Source organism: Aethina tumida, chromosome 2, assembly GCF_024364675.1.
Source record: "Aethina tumida isolate Nest 87 chromosome 2, icAetTumi1.1, whole genome shotgun sequence".
Classification (NCBI taxonomy): Eukaryota; Metazoa; Arthropoda; class Insecta; order Coleoptera; family Nitidulidae; genus Aethina; species Aethina tumida.
In genome coordinates, this window is record NC_065436.1 from 35,024,807 (window position 1) to 35,050,263 (window position 25,457).

The 25,457-nt window shown below is 24.9% G+C and overlaps 1 protein-coding gene across 4 annotated transcripts in view; it reads left to right on the forward strand.

Moving 5' to 3' along the window:
* The first annotated feature begins 12,735 nt into the window (after window positions 1-12,735).
* Window positions 12,736-25,457, forward strand: part of LOC109606872 (UNC93-like protein) — a 54,580-nt gene continuing 41,858 nt past the window's right edge. The window contains exon 1 of one of the 4 annotated variants that reach the window (XM_049962470.1): window positions 12,736-12,824. In XM_049962470.1, the coding sequence (XP_049818427.1) occupies window positions 12,816-12,824 (9 nt within the window). In that variant the 5' untranslated portion in view covers window positions 12,736-12,815. Of the gene's footprint in view, window positions 12,825-20,207; window positions 20,742-25,457 lie in introns of those variants that run through there. The other 3 variants (XM_020023407.2, XM_049962474.1, XM_049962472.1) reach the window with 3 other exon arrangements.

Sequence of the window (25,457 nt, forward strand, 5' to 3'; positions counted from 1 at the left end):
CCCGACGCAGCGTACAAGTCTAACTCGATGGTCGAAGCGGTTTGCAAGATTCAAAATTGTTGCTTTCAAACAGGTTCATGTGGATTCGAATTCCAAAATTGATGCGCGGGCGACATCTCGTAGCCAGTGGCCGGGACGTTCATACTGAAAGACAGTGACCGGTTGGTGCGGATAGGCAACCAGTATTACAATAAACTATATTAACTGCATATATAAATTCACTGTTTCTTTATTGAATTTTTAATGAATATGTAAACGTGTTTAAGTAAATCATTATTTGAATGAATATTTATAGATACTAAATATTTTATTATTATTGACAAAAACAATATTTTTATATATTTATAGATGTTATTAATAAATATTTTATTACATTCATCTAATTACAAATTCCCTTTTTTATTTATTTTTTCAACATTCAATATTTTTTTAATTACTATTTTATAACTACACGAATACACGAAATATTTATTACAAAATAAATTTCTAAAATTTTATTTGCATATTTTATTTTATTATATTAAGTTCAAAGACAAATTAATATTAATATGTCTATAAAGCATTTTAATAGTGTGAATAAAATGTTTATATTACTTATTAATAATTATTACATTTATATTTGGTAATAAAATGTTTAATTATATAAACTTCAAATATATACTTTTTAATTTCTATTTACATATTATATTGTATAATATTTAAATTTATAATTATTGTGATATTTATTTATTTTAATTTTTTTAACAATTGACTTGAATTGAGCTACATTTATAATTTGAAATAAAATTTCATTGCAGTTTTCGCCGGAAGTCACATCAACTTCGTTGTCTTTAATGGAACACACCCTATATTTTTGGATTTTAAATTTTACATGTAATTTCAAATAAAATTACCATGCTTAAACCCAATAGTTTTTAAGTTTTTCCAACAATTTTGAGAAATTTGTGGTAAAATTAATTTTTGGCAAAAACGTTAATCAAGAATTATCCTATAAGAAGCCATTATTAGTATTTCCAAATTCTATACGGGGTTTCATTATTTTTGTTTCATTTTATAAATCTTGAAACATCAATAAATTTATTATTTTCAAGTGTGACACCATGTCTGTTTTAGCATAATTAAATTGAATATTAAAAAGTCTTTCATTTGATATAAGACTTTGCTGTGCATAAAATTTAACAGAGATTTTATTGGTACTCTAGTACTGTACTATGGATAGCATATAATTTTGGAGTACTAATAATGGCTCCTTATAGGTTGGGCCTTGGTATACCTTGATTTATCAACATCAAAATTCGTGGTTTCATTATACCACCAATCTGTCAAAATTTTTAGAAAAAAAAAATAACTCAAAAACTGTTGAGTTTAGGTATAGCATTTTATAATTTCATATAGTAGTCCATTGAATATAACATAAACATGAAGTTTATGGCGAAATCTGAAATAAAATTTTGTCCAAAATAAATAAATCAGAAAATCAGTTCGAGTCAAGTTATAATTGCTATAAAATTTTAAAACAATTTTTATTTCCGTTTTTCATGAACTTTTTATGAACAAGTTAAATAAATTACCCTATATACACTCCTGGAAAAAAGTTTGAAAACCCTAAAATTGAATTGTTTATAATAATAATTTATGAATACATAATAAATAATTTAAATATCCTGTATAAAGGAAGAGGAATAATAATTAGAAGCATTAATATTTTGTTGCATAACCATCAGTTTGTATGACTGCTGCAAATCATTTGCTTATGGAGTCAACCCATTTTCTAGTAAAATATGGAAGTATTTTTTGCCATTCCATTTGAAGCCTTTTCAGTAGCTCTGTCTTATTTTTTATTGTGTGCTGCCGTATATTCGTTTCTAAATAATCCCAAAGATATTCCATAAGGTTTAGATCCAGTGATTGTGAAGACCATGGAACCATTTGCCTACTGGTCACCTTACAAACCCCTTACCATCATTTCCAAATAAATTAAACATACTTGCTAAATAACACCAATCCCCCACTTTTTATTAGAACACGAAATATGCTCTATTACAAAACTAAACATGTTCTTTCTATTTTTCTTTGATATATAGGGTTTCTTTGCGGGTTTTATCCAAACAGTCCCATTTCCCTCTGTCTCCTTTGCACAGTCTCGGCGTATAAATTTTGTACATTACCCTACAGCAATTCTTGATGAATATCACTCTTTATGCGCCTTTCAAGAACTGTATTTTTATTTACTTTTTTATTATATTTATTCACAATTTTAGATATGGTCTATTGATATGCAATTTATCAGAAATTCGATTGTAAGACATATCCTCATTGTTTTTGTAAGATCATTGGGATTTGCTTTCTTTTTGTCATGATTAAAACTAATACTGCTAATTCGCACTACAATGAGAAGCTAAACATTTCTGGTCAATATAAATGAAATTTAAGGGGTTTCCAAAATTATGTCTTGGTAAAAAACTAAATCTTTAACCTTCTTCTTATAATATTTTTCATAATACTGAAATAAACTGCAGTGTAACTGTGTATCATTGTTATTTTGTATTTTATTTTTATATTATTTTTTATAATTTATTTGCTATTTTCAACAATTAAATCCTAGCGTTTCCAAACTTTTGTCCAGGAGTGTACATATAGTATATATTTCTATTTATTAATAATTGCGATTATTTTATTTTATAATAAACATTATTATTATTGTTGTTACATTTTTCAAAAATTGTATTATAAATTTTATAAAATCAAGAATTTGTAAAAAGTTCTCAGACAATTTAGGTGTACATAATGAGCTCGTGGGTGATTATAAAAGCAATTTGCGCCATACGGATCAATTTGAGCGGTCACAAAAATACACGAAACCAATTACAATTAGACAACAACGAAATCACAATTAGTGATTAATGGCGATCGTGTTGTCAAATTCCCATAACATTTGACCTTGACTCGTCATCTGTGGCAGCTGCAACAGTGCGAAACTGTTAGTGAAAACCGAAAATGCGAACTACCATTTGCCACTATAATAATGATAGGTTCAAAATTGATATTCGCATGCTACGTTTTCATGTTCGAGATAATTAATTTTAATGGTATGGCTCTGCGTATTCCACTCCGTCAATATGTGCGAACAAAAGGACAAATAGGTACCCACCGAAATTTGTTGTTAATAAAACAGTTTGTTGTCCTTGAGCCGGACTTTAAATAGTTGACTTCTTAGTGGCATTCGCTAATTATTGATGAGGAACAGAAACGTTTAATCTAAACATAGTTTCAGATCAATTATTAAACGGTGCTGAGGTGAAGGTTGAAGAAAATGCCGAAAATAGAAAACTGATAATTTATTGCTGTGCACAAACAAACCTTAAATTTTCGACGCACATGAAAATTACATAAGCAATTCAAAATCAAACAAACCAAATATTTAACGAGGAATTTAATTTAATTGTCCCTGTAACAAGATTAATAATTTATCCAGTCCACCTGATAAAACGATAAACATTTTGCACACCACAATTTAAAGCCTTTAAATCACTATTGTTGTTACAATGTGCAGCAACTGTGCAAATGTTTTGTCAACACGAGAACAATGAATAAAAATATTATTGAATTTCTTCACATCAGTTTAACTTATAAAATATAAACTTTCACAATACAAGAAAACAATGCACCATAATTTATTTAAATCGTATTATCATTTAACAAAATTGTTCGTTTAAAAAAAAATCTTCCATAATTGATTGGCAATAAATTTTGGCGCCGCGGATTTTGCAAACATTAAACGAGACGGAAATTTCTTTTCGCCTAAGGTGAGCAAATTTCGAGGAATATTTGAAAGCAAAAGTTTAACGTTTAACGAAATTTATTTTATGGTAAACATTCTTTTACTACACAAAATAAAAAAACATAATAAAACGAATAAATATATAGTAATTAATGAAGTCGTGTAGCATGTGTAACAATATTATTGTAAATCATTCAAGGCAGCGTTGTAAACGAGAAGTTTTTTATTCCTTTGTCAACTAATTGACAATTAAGACTGGTTAGTCATCAGGCGAGATCGTTGTGTAGCTGAAGCAATTTTTGAAATATTGAATTTGTTAAAAAACAACAACTTAAAGTTGTCAGCAATAAATAAATCATGTAGATCAATGTTAATGTCAAATTGTAAGTCTTTTGATAACGTCTGTGTTTGTTTTTGAGGGAAAAACGGTATTAATTTGACGCAACCACTAAAACATGTCAAGGAACCGTTTTATCTAGATGCGTTTAGATTTTAATTAAAAAATTATGCCTTCTGTAAATGTTTTGCAGTAAAAACTGTAAATGATTTTTGATTAGAATTCATCAAGGTTGAATGTAGTAAAATAATTCTGTTATTTTAACGACAATCGGTTAAAAATGATACAAAATATTGTTGTACATGAGTAGTACTTAACTGATTTAATTAATGGTAATTACTGTTAATTGCAGTAACAAAAGATAGGAGTGGTTTCAAAATATCTTTGTGAACAATGGGAGATTTTCTTAATTATAATATCTATAAATTTACAATTGGAATTAAATATGAAAACAATACTTCGTCTTTAATTTTCTATTAAGTAAAACGCAAATGCATGAAGTGTGTGCAAGAATTATTACTTTAATGTGTCATGAATGATTTTTATGAATGAAAAACAATTGCTATCATGTTTTCTTCATCGGTGTTTCAATTGTGGATTCAGAAATCAGACTAGATGAATTTTAAGATTATCTTAAACACATCGGGGAAACCCAGATTAGTTTCGAATTAATCTGATTAGCCCCCCTCGGATTATGTAGATAAAAAATCTGTCTGTTGATCTAAAAGTAAAGCGCAGGTCCCCTTGGCCCACTGGTACATGACCTCCGATCGTCTTCAAACGCCTATGTCACCATTTCACTGCGACGCTGATACGGCTGATTTGCACAGTTATCCGGCATATTTAATCAACGATGAACTTGAGATACGAATGATTTATTTCGGTTGTGTCTACTAACCACCAAATATTTACACACGGGACAATTTTTATTGTGTTAATTACTCTGAAAGAGGAAATTCGTACGGCGACAATAAATTATTTTGCGTAACCGCTGTTGAAACGCACATGGGGGATGTGTGCGTCGTGAATGCGGGCCATTTATCAATTATTAATATTAATTTTAATGCCCCGCAATTAAAAAATCATTTGCATAATGTCCGACCTGCACCAATGATATATCCTTCTTTTGAAAACGGACGATATATCAATAACCTTTTGTTCGTCCTTCGTCGTTGTTTGTTTTTTACCGTTTCGCAAAACAATTCGCCAACGTATGGATCCTGCAATTTGCAAAAGTTCGCACATTAAAAATTATAAATGAATGTGTACTGATGGACAACAGGTGTTTATTTTCGATATTCCAACCGGAACATTGTTCGGCACGTGTAATTATTGGTTTGGGATGAAAGGGATTTAATACGTTACCGTTTCCTATTTGCCAAGCGTAATTGCTGGGCAATTATTAACAAAAATGGTCAAGATTGTAAATATTAGTAATCATAAATTGAATTCTGGTGTTAAGTGTAGTGCATAAGAACTCGAGAATAAACATATGTTCGTTTCTTAAACATTTTTAATTCTGCAAAATTATTTTTGCAGATTTATATAAAAAATGTGAATAAAAGTAATATTTTAATAGCCTTTACAGACAAATTTCTAAAAAAAAGTTTCTTAGACATGTCTAATTAAAAATTCTTTAAAATTATTTTTAACAATTTTTTATAAAAGTTGCAAGATTTTTACTTCATCAGTTTTTTTTTTTTTTAAGTTTTATATTAAAGTAATATTTAAAAGCTTTTGCAGATGCAATACTGCAAAATCATTTAGAAATTATTTTAATAAGTTAAAATATCGCTTTAAAACCTTTTATAGACGAATTTATAAAAATTATAAATCCTGCAAAATCTTTTAGAAATTATTTGTATAGGTCTTCATAAAAATTTTCCCTTAAAGCAATATTTTAAAAGCTTTTACAGATGAATTTCTAGACAAATAAACGTTTCTTATATACTTTTAATCTTGTAAGATTCTTTAAAAATTATTTTAACAGTTTTTTATAGAAGTTTTTTGTTAAAGTAATATTTTAAAAACATTTGCAGACGAATTCCTAAAAAATCTTTTGTTTACTAAATATTTTTAATCCTTCAAAATCATTAAAAATTATTTTAATATATTTTCATAAAAGTTCTATGTTAAAATAATACTTTAAAACTTTTTATAGATAAATTTCTAAATATTTTTAATCCTGCAAAATTTTTGTGTAGGTTTTCATAAGAATATCCCTTAAAGTAATATTTTAAAAGCTTTTACAGATGAATCTCTAAATAAATATATGTTTCTTATATATTTTTAATTCTGCAAAATTATTTAGAAATTATTTTTAATAGGTTTATATTAAAAGTTCTATGTTAAAATAATATTTTAAAACCTTTTATAGACAAATTTACAAAAAAATATTTGTTTGTTAAATATTTTTAATCCTGCAAAAGCTTTTAGGAATTATTTGTATAGGTTTTCACAAGAATTTTCCCTTAAAGTAATATTTTAAAAGTTTTTACAAATGAATTGTTAAACAAATATTTGTTTCTTAAATATTTTTAATCCTGAAAAATCATTTAATTTTTTTAGGTTTTTATAAAAGTTTTTCATAATAGTAATAAATTATAAACTTTTGCTTACGAATTTCTAAAAAAAATACGTTTCTTAATAATTTTTAATACTGTAAAATACCTCAAAAATTATTATATAAGGATTCTATAGAAGTTTTATATAAAGATAACACTTTAAAATATGCATACCCATAAAAGTAAGTAAAAAATAGATGTTAATTAATTTATTACTGAATTGATCATATAAATGCTTTAAAATATTTATGTATCTGACTTTATGAAAGATTTTATGACAAAAAGATGCATTAAAATCTCATAAAACTGATATACACTTTTACATTTCAAATAGTTATTATTACATATTATAAATAGCTATTAAAAATAAATTTAACAATAATGATAAAAACTTTAAAGGAAGATTATTTTTTTCATGGTTTTTTAATAAATATTTGAAATATGCGAACTAAGGAAATAATCTCAAATATTTTCTGGTCTGTTAAATGATTAAAATTAAAAACTGCAGGATTATTTATAATATAGATGAGCGAAATTTATGATTATATAACACAAATTACATACAAGTCTATAAGAGAATGTAACATTGACTTCTTTTTATTCGCCTTACACTACATGAAAGGCTCGCACGACTTTGTTCCATTTAACCATTTTTTCCTGGTAACTATCTGTGAATTATCACTTTCTGATTTTGTGCGGAGAAAAATCTGAGCCATTTCCATTAACAAAGTTGCAGGAAATGTATTTTAAATTGGTGGTACACATTAATAAATCGTATTTGGACCTGCAACCATTTATCAGGCCATTATTATGCATCTGGTGTTGTTTGTACATGAAGAGGCATTCTAAGCGAATCTGCATTTTCTTAGTAAGTGAAGGCGTGTGTAAGATATTAAATTAGTCTGATTCTAATCATATTTGCAAATGCGTTTTTTAATATTGCCGACTTCCTTGTTATTTTGGCACTCGATTTAATCTTAAAATGGTACTTGGCATTGAAATTGAAAGGAAATTTCCGTATTTTTTTTTAAAGCCGTAAACAGTGATTCGAAGACAATAAAAGTTGAAGGAAAATCACAAAATTTGCACATGATGATTTGATGTTGAAATAGAATTTTATGGTCCACTTTAAAATGACTAATATTTGTCCACAAATAATTTCAAGCAATTGATGTAACTTGTGCTATAAAATGTAATAATGAGCCGGTAACATTTCTTGATTGTAATGATCATAATAAAATTAAATCACTCCCGATTAAATAATTTCCTAAATGGTGTTTCTTATATAATCTTTAAATGTTTGAAACGGTCACATTGGTATTCCTATCCCGAGTGAAAGATTAAAATTGTACAACTTAAAGTTCTGTAAATATATTTTTTGGAATTACATAAGATATTTTATCACTTTAATACCCCATAATTTATATCTGGCAGTACAAAAAGTGGTAAAGCTTTATTAATAGAGATAATTTTTGATGAATATATGGCAGAAATTAATTAACTAACAAATCACCTGACGTTTGGCAATGAAACACACTTTTAACACCAATTGAATTAGATTGTTTATTGTATTTTTCATCGTCACCGAGTAAACTAATTCATATTATAATTTGCTACGTAACTTTCATTATAAATCCTAATTAATTGCCAATGGTAAATTATGTTAATTTATGTCACAGCTCGCCAGAAGTATCCTCTTAAACTACGTCAAGGAATATTTTAAATTAATAAGAATAATAGAGACAATCATAATAGCACGTGTTCAAAACATTTAACCAGGTTAAATTATTATATTCGTTTCGTTATTTATTGCAAATTGCACACTGATATTAATTTCATACCTACACAATCTACCGGATGATTCTGTTCCTCCCACATGCACCGAAAATAACCAAAAATTCGCATCGACTGAAATCAGTATTACAATCAGGGTGCAATCATCGCAGTTCGAACAACAATCGATTGTTTTTGTGACATATTTTGGGTATGTAATTAATAATTAAACAAGATTATAGACAAGGTAATTATACCACCGGCGATCGCAAGTTCATTAACACTCGATATGTTGCATATGTTAAGGATTTAACCGATGATCCGTGACTGAATTGAGACCTTCACAACTCAACATTTCAATTCCAATTAGAGATTTACACACATTTTATTTGTCTTTCGGTTTTTTCGTTTTTGATTTCAGTTAGTAGCACAAGGTCCAAATACTTATTTGCAATATTTATCATATACTCTTGAATATACTTCCTTTATAGACGAACCGTTGATTTTTGTTATTTTGTTTAGTTGGTTCAAGGATGCCAAACATGAATGTATATAAAAATAATGCAAAATATATTCTACAATCCGTTTGTGAGTATTGATTATTTTTGGTGAGTTCAAGGATGGTTTATAAGATTTTCAGTAATGCAAATAAATTGCCCAATTTTGTCAATTATAACCAGGAAGCAACCAACCGTCCATTATGTGATTAAACGGAAGTATTTTACTATTTGTCAAATATATAATTAGTTAAATTATTGCCAATTACTGAAATAAAATAATAATATAGCCTCAACCTGAAGATAGCCAGTAATATCTTCCACAAATACAATTTACTGTTATTAGTTATTTTTAATAAAATACCCAAAACACCTGCTATCATGTTTTATTTTTGGGTCTCCAATTAAAACGTTATTAAGATATGTAAACAAATGTTCAATTAACTGTCGAGAACTTTTCCGGCGACCCTAAAGATTTCAACGAACTGGAGCACCAGAAAAATTGTTCGTTTAATGCGTTGTAAACGAAATTAATCTCGGTTTTGTGCACCGACATTAATCAGTTTCGCGATTTGAATTATGTTAACATCTGTTTCTACCATAATTCGAAATGTAAATTGTTGTAAATTTGTCGGATAATCGTCATTTATTATGCAGCTACACTATTTATACACACTTTACGTGCTGTTTTAATGGTCAAAAACAAAATTTACAATTTAATCCAACATTTTAGTAACAAGTCTACGTTATTGGTTACCTAATACAACTTTAAAACAATGGACGGGAATTAATTTTTTGTGCGGTTTTCGTAGTGGCTAATTAGTTTCCCGAATGAGTTTTTCCTTCATTAAAAGTATATGTGATTAGAGTAATTTGTTCTTTTATTAGACAACAATTGATGGTTCTCGGTTGAACTTCGCACTAATGACGTGGAAAAGTTTCTGTTAGGATTTCGAGGAAAATCTCCCCTTGCTTTTTTAAATAGAAATCACATGCAAGAGTTACAGGAAAAAAAGATAATAATTTCTAAAGCAATTTTACATTAATCTGTTACCTCAAGATAATTGAAAACTTAAAATTAATTTGTTTACCGAACGTTTTATTCCATAAATATAATTATTAACATTTTTTTAATAAAAAAGGCAGTAAAAATATGAGATGAATTTAATATATATATATAATATTATATTAATTAGGGAAATTCCGATAAGATAATTTTTGTGTTAATGTTGTTTACGAAACATTTCTAAAAATCTAAACATAATATTTTGAAGGAATTGTTAAGAGGCTGCAGGAAAGTCAACAAAGTAATTTACTTAGCAATTTTAAATTTAATTGAACTACTTACCTTTTCAGGATAATTAAAAAATTGGGAATAATTCAGAAAGTTAATTGTATACATTTTAACAAAATTTAAATACATTAAAGATATGTATGTTGTGGAGGTTACATTAAAAATTGGAGGAAAAGTACCCCTGGAAATAGAATAAAGTACTTGTCAACATTATTAAAAAATTAGGACCAATTTAACTGTGTAAAATTTTGTTTTCATTGTTTAAAAAATATATTTAATAAAACTTTCAATTATCAGTAATCTTACAAAATAATTTATTTATTTCAATAAATATTTATATATAATTTATTTATTTAAGTATATATATCTGAACTAAATTAAATTAATTAAACATATTTTGTGTATTCGTAGTTTAAAAAATACATTCAAAAAATTGTAAAAAATTAGATTAAATTATAATTAATTTAAATAACAGTAACTAATTTACTTATCAATTATAAATATATTTGAATAATTTATTTTCTGATTTATTGAAAAATTAGAATTAATTTAATTATATATTAACAAAAGTTTAAACATATAGCAGGAATGTTACAAAATAATTTATTTAAATAAATATTTATATATAATTTATTTAAGTAAATATATTTGAATGGTGCTTCTCAGGATTATTTAAAAATTATAATTAATTAACTTAAATAATTTTTGTGTATTCATGATTTAAAAAATATATTCAAAAATATATTTATAAATATATTTGAATGATTTATCTTCTCAGTCTCTTTGAAAAAATAGTACTTATGATTGATTTTTAGGCAAAATTTTAAATATTTAACGGAATATTTTTTAAAAATTGCAGGAACATAACAAAGTAATTTATTTATCAATTATAATTTGAATACTTATCTCCCTAGGATTAATCTAGTTTATAATATTTATATATTCATTGTTTAAAAAATAAATTGAACAAAATTAAAAATTTTTAACAGAAATATTAAAAAGTAATTTACTTAACAACTATAAATAGGTATACTTGAATAATCTGTCTTCGCAGGATTATTGTTTAAAAAATATAATCAACAAAAAATTAAAGCGATATTTTGTATAAATGGCACACATGGCAAGGGAATAACGAAATTATTTATTTATAAATCGTCTCATTGTTTAAAAAGTATATTCAAAATACTTTTATAAAAATTAGCATAAATATTTAAATTTAAGGAAAATAATTTACTTATTACTATATATTTGAATGATTTATCTTTTCAGAATTTCTACAAAATTTAATTGACTAATTTTTTGTGTTTTCATTATTTAACAAATATATAATATATATATAACAAAATTTTGAAAAATTAGGATTAAATTAGTTAAATATTTGTCGTGCTCATTGTTTAAAAAATGTTTTTAAAATTTTAAAAATTTGACAGCAATGTTACAAAGTAATTTACTTATCAATTATAAATATATTTGAATTATTTATATCAGGATTATTGAAGCATTAGGATTAAATTCATTTTTTTTTTAATTTTCATTGTTTAACAAATATAATCAACATAAATTTTAAAACTTTAGCAGAAATGTTATAAAGTCATAATTTTTATAAAATTAGAATTGATTTAATTAACTACTTTTTGTGTTTTTATTGTTTAACAATTACACACATCAAAATTTTAAAAATTTAAAGCGATATTGTGTAAAATTTGTATTTAAAATATAGGGAAATCTAATTTCAGCTATTTATCATTTCAGGTTGATTGAGAAGTTGGTAATAAAATTGAATTGAATATAAATTCAATAATTTATAAAAATCACATTTGGAGATTGACATGGATAATATAATAATTTACACAACCTTAATATATTTGCTAATCTATCACCTTATCAAGATTATTAAAATACTAGAAATAATTTAACAGAATATAATCCTTTCAAAGTTCAACTGCATATAGTTGTATAATTCATTCTAATAATAATAATGAATTTGTTTACTTCTTCAAATTATTGATAATTTTAATAATTGTTAAGTTTTCTTTGTTTTCATATTGTTTAAACAAACGGAAATTTAAATATTTACAATTAATTAATACTTTGTGAACGAACGTGGCAAGACGGATTTTGTGATTTGGGGACATTTAAAAATAAAAAACCTTACAGCAAATTAAATTTATTCTAAACAAAGACGAAAATTTAAAAGAGCCCAAACAAATTTCCAATAAAGCAGTATTCAGAACGTGACCAATCAATTAATAACATACCGATACCGTGCGAATCTTTCTAATACATTCGCCATGTAATATTTAAGATGATTGCATGGACTCAATTGCAAATAACAACAATAAATACGGCATCTCTCTAATAATCCTTTTGTGGGTGAGCACTTTCACTAGAAGACATCGAACCGCACACACACATTTCGCATATTTCGCATGCATTTTGATGCATTTCGCTGCTGCTGCTGCTGCTGCGGTTTTTCAGCTGGTTTTTCGGTCGGCCGAAATGTAAACACTGTGGCCAGGTCGCGAGTCATCGAAATTCGTTAAATGTGTGTCCGGTTATGGAATAAATAATGAATGTTGTAAGTAAGAAAAATTGGCTGTACTGTTTAAATGTGTGTTTGGTATGTGTTTTCGATAATTTTCGCATATAACCTGAGGAAATCGAACGGTGGAAAAAGTGGGTTCGTGCAATCGGAAAAAATTAATTGAAATGGTACATACTTAACCTTTACGGTTGTGGTGTATTAAAAGGTGTGGCGCTCTGGTAATCTAATAAATGAGTTCCCGGAATCGGTTATTGTTTTTATTAATTGATATATAATGTTAATTAAAAATCGAAAATATTATTTCGTTCCAGTGAATTCACATATGAATGTAAATGTAAACAGCAAACTTGTGCACTTTGAAACACTGAAATTATTTGGAAATTTAAACCTGTAGTTAATTTCAGGTAATTCCCCTTATAAATATTCATTATTTTTATATTTATTGACATAATAGTTAAACGTACAAACACTCGCCAAAAATTGTTGTTGTATTTTAGTTTCCAGTATTAATTATTTAACAACAAATAAGGTAATTTGTTTATTACCTCATTAAAATAGGGTAAACATTATAAATTTTAATAGTGTGATTTAAGTAATTCATTTAATCCTTGACGCAGGAATTAAATGTTCTGTATAAATATTTGTCACTGTCAAATTGCATAGATAACATAAGTTAAAGACATAGCACACATCAAAGTTTAACTTTAACTGAAAATTATTTAAAACTAAAATAAATAAGAAAAATTCGTTTCAAACAAATAAATACCTGAGATGTTCTAAAGATTATGGTAATATTAAAATAAAAAAATATGCGTTGCTGAAAAAAATAATTTTGTTAAAACCAAATATTTTCTTGTGATTTCATTGTTTAAAAAATATGATTAACAAAATTTTAAAAATTTAGCAGGAATGTTACAAAGCAATTTGCTTGTCAATATCTAAGTACATTTAAATGATTTATCTCCTATGGATTATTAAGAAATTAAGATTAATTTTCTTTAAAATTTTATTTAAAAAAATTAACAGGAATGTTACAAAGTAATTTACTTATAAATTATAAACCTATTTGCAAAATTTATCTTCTCAGAATTATTGAAAAATTAGGAATAATTTAACTGAATATTTTCTTGCCTATTGTTGTTTAAAAAGTATAAAAACAAAATTTCAAAAATTCGATATTCTGTAAAAATCGTATATATAAACTAATTTACTTATTAATAAAAAAGATTTTTGTACTATTTAATTTCATAGAATCATTGAAAAATTATAATTAATATAATTCAATAATTTTTGTGTATTCATTGTTTAAGAAATTTAACAATTTAGCAGAAATGAAACAAAATACGTACATATATTTAACTTATCAATTATATGTATATTTAAATGATTTATCTTCTCTGGATTGTTGAAAAAATAATTTAATTGAATATTCTTTGTGTTCATTGTTTATAAGATATATTAAAAGAAATAAAAAATTTAACAGGAATGATATTATAAACAATTCACTTATCAATTATAAATATATTTTAATACCTTATCAGGATTTTTACAAAATTAGAATAGATTTAATCAACTACTTTTTTGTGTTTTCAATGTGATAAATATTACATATATATTCAACAATTTTTTTAAAAATTAGCAGGAATATTACAAAGTAATTTACTTATGAATTATAAATATATTTGATTTGATTTATTTCTCAGAATTTATTTATCGTCTCAGGATTATTGAACTATTAGGAATGATTTAATTAAATATTTCTTGTTTTCAATGTTTAAAAAATATATTCAACAGAATTTAAATATATATATTTGTTAAAATCGCATATAAAAATTGCAGGAAAGTGACAAACTAATTTATTTATCAATATATTTAAACTATTTCTCTTCTCATGATTATTGAAAGATTAGGATTAATTTAATTGAATATTCTTTGTGTGTTCATTGTTTAAAAAATATATTAAAAGAAAAATAAAAAAATTAGCAAGAAAGTTACAAAGTAATTTATTTAATTGATTACTTTTTGTGTTGATTGCTTAATAAATATACTCAACAAAATTTTAAGGATTTAAGGCGATATTATATAAAATTTTTATTTAAAAATTGTAGGAAAATAACGAACTAATTTAATTATTAATTAAAAAGTTATATTAACTATACTCAGGATTATTGAAAAATTGTCGTATATAAAAATTGCCGGAAAGTAATTTTTCTTTTCAAGATTATTGAAAAATTAGGAATAATTTAATTGAATATTCTTGTTCTCATTGTTTAAAAATACATTCAACAAAATTTCACATCAGATTTAAAGCGATATTCTATAAAATTTATATTTAAAAATTGCAGGAAAATAATGAACTAATTTATTGAATTTTATATAACAATATCTCTTTTTAGGATTACTTAAAAATCAGGATAGGATAATTGATTTTTTTGTTGTCTTTGTTTTTTAATTCAACAAAATTCCAAAAATTTAAAAATATATCTAAAATATATATAAAATCGTTCATAAAAGCAGAAATATAATAAACTAATTTACTTAATGTAATTTACTAATTAATACAGTTGAACTATTTACTTATTAAAATTTTTTAAAAGTTTAGATTTAATTTAATTGAATATTCTTTGTATTTTCATTATTTAAAAAATATAATCATCATAAAACTAACATAAATCAGAGCAATGACTTTCAAACAAATGGCTACAATAACATAAATAAGTAAGGAAATTAAAAAAAAAAAAATAAAATTGCTAAAAAATGCTTTTATTAAAATACACATATAGGTTTTAATTAGGTTTAGATATAGAAAAATAACAAATTTACAAATACTGGAATAAATTTGAAATAAATAGAAATATTTTCAAATAATCTGTCATGTTAATACACAAAAAAGGTTTCTCCAAAATACGTCATTTCACAACGATAAGCGTCTCCAACAAACAACACTATGCAATTAAATAATTTCTCCCGACCCATCTATTAACTTAACTTATTGAATTCGCGTCATTTGTCTTGAACGAAAATTATATTTGTTTCTATTTTGTTTACAAGTTTTTAACACAATTTTTATCATCTGATTAAATTTAATTAAACTGATAAAACCATAATTAACATGTTTCTAGATTAATTTGGTTAAAAGTCGCCAAAACCAGTGCTTTAGTAGAATTAACCGGGTTTTAAGTTATTGCATCTGCTTAATTATTATGCGTACAACAAAAAGTTATGTTTATTAATTGAATTAAATTAACAATGTAAAAAATAATAATAGATTTCTACGAATCGTTTCGTATGCAAATTTTTATGGTTAGAATTATTACTTTTAAATATTGCAATATTAAATCACGTGTGGGCAAATTACTCGCTTAATACCAAAGAATTATTTGATAAATACTTTGTTATGATCAATAAAAAATTGCACATATCCAATAAAATAAATAATAGGGATTAAAATTAATATTCAAAGTGACATTTTGATTAAACAGTATTTCATGTAAAAATCAGTATCCATGGAAGATTAGTAAAATCTAACTTTATACTTTCTCCAGGATTCACAGTAATCTAGGTATTTTTTCTAGTAATCGGATTATGTGGTATAAACATTAAGGTGCATTGATTTATATGCACACATTTTTATCAACAATATTATCAGATGAATTGTAGAATTTAATTTTTTATGTTGTTATTTAATCAGCTAAACTAATTCTAATCGGTTAAAATACTTTGATAAAAAACTCGTTATAGGAATTAAAAATATCACACCACCTGCATAAATATCGAAATCTTTAAATTTATTTATGGTAACGGTATATATTTATATAATTATAAATAATCAAAACAGTAGGGTACAAATAACTACTCATCCTCATGCACAGTACATTTTTAATCGCGATCGCTCGACGTGACATTTTTACAATTTATTACTGTTGATTAATTTTTATACAACAATAACTGCATTTTTTGACTGGTTAATGTCTTATTTGTTTTATATTTATTTGTATCCTTAACTTAATTCCATATAACATTTTTATGTAGAACTAGATCATTAACACACAGCGCCTGATTGCGAGTTGCGTAAAGAATTGTAATTTAAGAATAATGACAAATTGTTTAAACACATAAAATCATTGGATGGATGTGCGTGAATCAACACAATCTTGTAAAATCGTCATTTTCTAGTCTAGACATTTCAATTCAAATTGATAAATTCCACCAGTTAGTATTAAAATATTTAAATTTACAATAAAAGTGTGCGGATTAGTAATATTGTGTTCACAACATGCAATTTACTTTTATTGTTTTCCTACGATTAAAGTTTTAATGCGATTATTTATTCATAAAATTATTGTCAATATTTACTCTGACATTTTTATTTCTTTAAAAGTAGATCATTACCATGATGAGTGAAGCACTGACGTTATAAAGGATTAACGTAAAATGTGAATAATATTATATTGTTTAAATTTTAGAGCAATAAAATGCGTAAAGGATGTTAAATAGTCATGTTGAAAATAAAATTCTCACAATATAATTATTTAAATAATAATATCAATCAATTTCAACAATTTAAATACATATATTATTTAATGAAATTGGTAAGAATCTTTTTGTTTTAATTTTATGGATGCTGATGTTATAATTTTTGGAAAAACCACAAATTTTTTAACTGAAAGACTTGAAAATTGTGGTTAAAAACCACAATTGTCATTTAAATTAGTAATGATCTGATAACATGAATTGATATCATGGAAACAGGATAAAATAATTTTATAAGAAGAATGATAACAATTGTATTTAATTTATTATAATTGTTTTTCTACTTTTTATAATATTCAATAAACTGAAGAAAAGTAATCTCAGTTACTATTTCTTTATTTATTTTCTATTGAGAATTATTGTTTGTTTTGTTATTGAAGTGGTATTAAATCCGAGGCATTTATAAAATTCAATAAGTAGAATAAAATTATTTTCAATCTATCTGGAATTATTATTAAAATTTAACACTTTACTTTAGTATTTATATTCCAAAATCTCAGGCATTTATAAAATTCAGTTCAAACTGGGATATAATTATTCTCAATCTGAAATTATTATAAATTAACACATACTTTATAAATGATATTCTTAAATTCCAAGCTTTCCAAGTTCAATAAATATGGTTAAAATAATCTCTATTAATATTTGCTTTAAATTTTCTTTAATCTATTTTCTATCTAGAATTATCATATTTAGACACTTCATTTTAGAAATAATATTCTTAAACTTGAAGTTTTTATAAATAAATTAAAATAATTTTTAATTAATGTATGTTTTATTTATTTTAATCTATATTGTATCTAAAATTATTAATATAGTATATTATAAAATAATATTAAAAATAATTCTTATTTAACATATGTTTAAATTATTTTAAACTATATTGTATCTAAAATTATTATAATTTAATATTTAACTTTAGAAACGATATTCTTAAATTTCGGATTTTATGAAATTAAATAAACTAGGATAAAATCATTCTTAATTAAAACATGATTTTAAGTTCTTATGTATTTTTTTCTGTCTAAAATTATTATCATTAACATTTTACTTTAGAAATGATATTCGTAAATTTCAAGTCTTTATAAAATTCAATAAACTTAAATAAAATAATTCTTAATTAACATATGTTTAATTTGTTTTATTCTATATTGTATTTAAAATTGTTAGATTATTAGAATTATTATAATTTAACATTTTACTTTAGAAACGATATTCTTAAATTTCAAGTTTTTATAAAATTCAATAACCTCAGAAAAATAATTCTTAATTAACATATGTTTAATTTATTTTAAACTATATTGTATATGAAATTATTGTAATTTAATAATTAACTTTAGAAATGATATTCTTAAATTCCAAACTTTTAAAATTTCAATAAATATGGATAAAATAATCTCGATTAATATTTGCTTTAATTTTTTTAAAATCTATTTTGTGTCAAGAATTATCATAATTAGATACTTCACTTTAGAAATAATAGTCTTAAATTTCAAGATTGTATAATATTCAATAAACGATAAAATAATTCTTAATTAATGTATGTCTTAATTATTTTAATCTATATTGTATCTAAAATTATTATAATTTAACATTTAACTTTAGAAACGATATTCTTAAATATCGGATTTTATGAAATTAAACAAACTGGGATAAAATCTTTCTTATTTAAAACATGATTTTAATTTCTTATATATTTTCTTCTGTCTAGAATTATTATAATTTAACATTTTATTTTTGAAATGATATTCTTAAATTTCAGTTTTTATAAAATTCAATAAACTCAAATAAAATAATTCTTAATTAACATATGTTTAATTTATTTTAAATTAAACTATCTAAAATTATTATAATTCAATATTTAACTTTAGAAACAATATTCTCAAATTCCAAACTTTTAAATTTCAATAAACGTGGATAAATAATCTCGATTAATATATACTTTAAATTTTTATTTCTATCAAGTATTATCATAATTAGATACTCCACTTTAGAAATAATATTCTTTCAATTTCAAGTTCAGATAAAATAATTCTTAATTAATATATATTTTTTCTGTCTAGAATTATTATAATTTAACATTTTACTTTAGAAATGATATTCTTAAATTCCAAGCCTGGATAAATTAATCACGATTAAAATTTACTTTAAGTTTTTTTAATCAATTTTCTATCTAAAATTATTAAGTGTAATGTGTAACAAACTACATTCTTAAATTTTCAGATTTTATAAAATTCAATAAGTTAATAATTTTAAATTGACATATGTATGTTTTAATATTTATCTATACTCTTAATATTGGCTTTTATAAAATTAAATAAATTAGGATAAAACCATTATTAACACTTAATTATAATTTTTTATCATTTCTATCCTGTCTAAAATTATTTTTATATGTTAAATAACACTTAATTTTAAAAAATCAAGATAAAATAATTCTCAATTAATTAATTTTAAGTGTTTATTTAATAGTAACATTATTAAATTTTAGTATAAGTGTTTAATATTCAAAAAATTATTTATAATTTAATATATGGTTTTAACTTTTATTTATTTAGAATCATGAATTATAATTTAACACTTATTCAACTAATAATATTATACATCAAACGTTTATAAATTTCAATAAATTAACATAAAGTAATTATTATTAATTTGTGCTTTAATCATTTAATGATTGTTTTATTTAATTGATTTGTTAGCGAAATTGCCACGATTATACTGATAAAACCTTTACAAATTAATAAACTGATAAAAGAACTTACAATCAACAATAACCAATAAAACTGAGTAAGAAGGAGACCGCCACGTGTCGGCGCATCCCCAAAGGCTCGTAAAATCAAAAACCACCAACAGGTCTATCCGCATATCCGAATCCGCTGGTCGTGTGATCCGTGCGATCGTTGCGAGCTTCTCGAACATCGGCACTAAGAGCCGCGTCGACGTCGGCACCGAAAAGCGAAAAGCACGTGAACCATCTCCGTAAAAGCTGGTCCTAGGAAAAGGCATCCGCAGTCCACGCTGGCCACCATCAGCGGCTAACCAACCAAGTCAGTATCAGGCCAGCTCTTGTACGCATCACAGTGTGCCACTGGTCGCCGGTCCCGACGGAACGACCGCACTATCTGGTTACAACCGGCTCGGCTTCACGTTCAAATCGTTCAACCCGTTCAGATTCTCGCCCTGCGGAACAGATCGGCTCGCAAACTGGGTCGAACACACCCCGACACGTTTACGATTGGTGTTTGTGCGTTTTGGCCGGTGGTTACGTTCGCGAGGTACTCGCTAGACGCCAAGTTCACCAAGTCCAGGTCTCCAGGTCGGCGAAGGCGGTGATACTCCGTTCCTTCTTCACAGTCGTCCTCGTTACGCCCGCGACAGGATAACTGCCCTAAAGCATCCTTTTAACGCTTTCATGTAAGTTTTTCACTGTTATTATTTTGTTGCATCACCGAGTCGTCCTGATCCTTCGACTCCAGGAAATTTTCTCCATGTGAGACTGAAAAAACTTAAATTATACCTTTGACTTTTTAAACGTCACTTTCAAAGTATTATAATGACATAGAGGTTGTGTTTTATCGTGTTACTAGGAAAATTAACTACAATTACTGTAAGTGTAAACAAATTATTAATCAGGATAATACATTTTATCTAAACGCATTGTGTTTCTAATTTAATATTTCACTCACTCAAATTTACTGTAATTTAACACTTAATTTGTCAAATAATATTTTCAAGTTTTTAACTTAACTAGTTTCATAAATTTAAAGTTATAAGTATTAATTAAAACATTTATAAAGTTTTTTTATATTAATTTTCACTACTCACAAACTATTACAAATCAATGTCTAAGGTGACATAATATCTTAAATTATTATAAAATATTTTTAATTAGCATTTATTTTTATATTTTCAACTCATTTTTTCCTATTTACAATTATTATAATTTAGCTTGTGTAATAATAATTTAGAATATTAAAATTTTATGATGTTATATAAATTATTAAAAAATATTTTTATACAACATAATTAAATTATCGTAATGTTTAATGACTTTATGATAATACTAATCTTAATCCTTGTAAATAACCAATTGTGCTCGTATTTAAAATTAAAATTACCATTAATTTATTAAACTGAAAAATATCAATTTAATCGTCGAAAAAAACTTAATAAACGTTGAATATTGTTAACTTAAGTGAATTTAATCACAGTTCATAATATATTCAACATGTGTAATAATTAATAAGACATTTTTATTCCTGATAAGTTCAATTATAGTAAATTACCGATAAGGTAAATTAATAAATATTAATCATGAATTTTCAATTATTAACTATGTTTGTTTTAAAGTAAGAAAAATTCGACGTAAAATAAAATAACGGTTGTGTTCAATTCAATAAATAAATTTGTGCCTAATTTGTAAAACAAATCAACAAAAATATTTTAATGTTTCGTTTTCTCGATTTTATGAATCCACATTCACAGTTATGTGTTAATCTAGTGAACCATTGAAGAAAGTGACAGTTGTAAATGTCACTTTTATCATGGTCATCTCGATATGTTTCATTTAACACCAATAATATTTTTTACAAATTCGATTTGCAGATGAAAGTTTTTATGACTCGTTTAATTGTGGTATCAAACAATTTTTTTATAAGGTGGATTTTAATTAAAATTTAATGGAAAGTAATATAATATATTACAAAATCCAAAATTATACATTAGTGAATAAAAAAATCATGTGATTTGCAATTTATGTCTCGTGAAATTATTATAAAAATGAGACTGTAATTACAGAATGCATGATATTAATTAATGTGCTCAGAAATAACTAATTAAATAAGAAATTTATTTAAAAATTTACAAAACAATGGTTGCAACATAACAAGAGAATTACTTTGATTTTAACAAAAATACTTGAGTTTTAACAAGCCTGATAAGGCAACCTAAAAAAATTAATTAAAATGTACGCCAACAATTGTTTGTAATTTATTTAACAATAATTTAAATAAAAATTCAATTATTACACGTATGTGTATCGAAAAACTGAAAACTACCGGATTATTAATTAACATACAGGATTGACATGATCTAATCGTGCAGTCGCGTTCCAATAAATGAAAATATGTTGACACACTTTAGTAAGCAGAAAAAATGCATGTGCGTATATTTATTTTATAATTATTATAATTAGCACTAGATACACAATTAATTAAACCTTATAACAGGTTCACATGTGATTTATTTGTACGTACACACAAAAATCGATTATCATGTTTAATTAATAAATAAAATTGATCCTAAAATAGAGATAGATTAAATCACGTTTTTCGTACAAATAAATATAGTAGCATAATCGAAATGTCTAGTGTGTAATCAATCAGAACATTAATTTCGCTCATGAACTGCATAAAATCGTTATCAGTCCCCATAACCTTCATCACCTTTTATCACGGGTCTAAAAACTTGATAATTTATGTAAATACACGTCCGACATGAATATATTTATAAATATTGGAAGAATTCACGTTTTTCCATTCCGGCCTCGAATCAGCTGTAGAAGAAATGATTCAACGATTATCTGCTAGGAATTTGATCCGCCGTTTCGTGTTTGTTAAATGATTGTTATTGATTTAACACGTTTCATTATGTCTGAAATGGATGTTACGAAAATACTATTATTGTTTTACCTGTGAAGATCGTAATATGGTAATTTCATTGTTTGATGCAATTTTGGACTTTCCTAATCTGTGGTTAATGGCCAGGAAAATGTTAATCTTCCGCAAATATGATGGTGAAAAAATTACATTGTCTGTGGTTTTTAATTTATTTTTATTTTGCAGTCACTATAAAATGTGTGACAAAAAATTGTACTATTTAATTTCTGAGAAACTAAAAATATACGATTATTAAGTATTTACAAGATTTTTATAAAGATTATCGAGAAAAATCAATTAATTGTTTTCTATTATTGGAGACAAAAATCTATAAATAAAAGCACTTATTTATTAATTAGTAAGAAACATATGTGCCCTGTATAGATTACTGTGTACATAAAAAAATTTGTTATTTTTAGACAAAGGGAATTCCTATCGATATCTAGTTACAACAATTATTGTTATTAAAACAATCAGTAATATAATATATTACCCTATAATAAATAAAACAACCTTAACCTTGATTTGATCAAAGTTCTTCAAAACAAATCGACTATTATTTATAATAAAAGTCACAACCCCCTTAAACAATTATATTCAGTATTAATAAATACAAATGTATATAGAGTAAATCACCTAAATTACTTATTTAAAAATTGTATATCAATTATAACTTAAATTGAATTACTTCTTTAATTTATTTTGGATTAAATTTTATCGATTTCCGGTTTCGCCGGAAGTGGAATCAACCGTGGATTTTTACATTCTACATGTAATTGCAAATAAAATGTCTATGTCATATCCCATAGCTAAACCTATTTTTGAGTAATTTGGTGCCAAAAGTTTTGACAAAACAATGATCTAACTAAAAATTCTGTTAATCGAAGAACATTCTAGAAGGAGCTATTATTAGTACTTCCAAATTTTATACAAGATGTTCATTATTTACCTTTAATTTTGTGTATCTTAAAACATCAATAACTTTCTTATCTTTAATGAAAATCCCTGTATATTTTTCCATTCTTAAATTCTACATGTAATTACAAATAAAATAATTATACCTACCTAAACAACGTAGTTTTTGAGTTATTAATTTTTTCCAATAATTTTCACTGATATTCTAACCAAATTTAATTTAAATGTCTGTAAATTTACTAATGTTAATGCTACATAATTTATCTTTGGCAGACACGTTAACCCAGGCCCATCCTCTAAGAAGTAATTAATAATATTCCAAAATTTTATATAGGGTGTTCGTTATTTTATATTTAATTTTCTTAAAACACCAATAACTTTATTATTTTCAACTAAAATAACCCTCTAAAAAGTAATTAAATCAATTAATTAATTAATTAATCAAATTTTTTACAGGGAGTTATTTTAGATTTAATTCTCTTAAAAGACTAATAATTTTATTGAAATAGCTAAACTATGTCCTATACCTAAAATCAATAGTTTCTGAGTTATTTTTTTTAAGAATATTGACAGATTAATTAGATGAAATTACAAGTGAAATTTAAAAATCCAAAAATACAGGGTATTCTATTAAAAATGGCAACGTTGATGTTACTTCCGTCGAAACCGAAAATTTTGTTCAAAATAAATTAGAAAAGAAATTCAAGTCAAATTATAAAATTTCAAATCAATAAATTTTTCAATTCTCCAAAAATTTCAAACGAATTAGTTAGATGAATCCCTCTGTAGCTTATTAAATTGATCAGTAGTTAACGATTATAACTGTATTTCGTATCATTAAACATTCACAGTTAAATTTGTCTGGTGCGTTTGCAATGGATGCTGCAAATTGAATTAATTCGTTACAGTTATTATAACCGACCGGATCTTTACGCCAATTTTTTTTTTTGATGGTACGATTGATAAATAGAATTCGACCTCAACATAAAAATTGTTTGTAATGTTTACGGAAAATATCGAATGGTTTACCAATGGCAACATTTTATTGGCTTGTTATGATTTATGTTTTATTTGCAAAACCTTTGCAACAATTAACCTTGGACGGTTTTGATTAATTAATTTCCCGTACTTCCATCACAAAACAAATCGAATTTGAGTCGAAATCGAGACTAGGCTACAAGAAAACACTAATTGCCAACCACCACAATCCGGTCGGCACTAATTACACGTCCAAGTGCGATGTTTTTATTGAACTATAACTGGTAACTCTAGAAAGTGTCTATTTTAAGATGTTGTAATAAGGATTAATATATATTACTTGCATAGGTAAAAGTAGAATTACTATTTATAAACGGAAAACAATTTTTACTTATTTTACTAGTTTAAAAACCGATACTGTTTGAAATTTCCAAGATTAATCGATTCGATACGTTACAATAAATGCAACATAAAATTTATTATTAGGCTCAATGATTCAATACTTAATGGCGTTCATTCAAAAACAGTTTTCCCACGAAACTAATTCCGTCCAATTCTGATCGACATTATAATAGAGAAG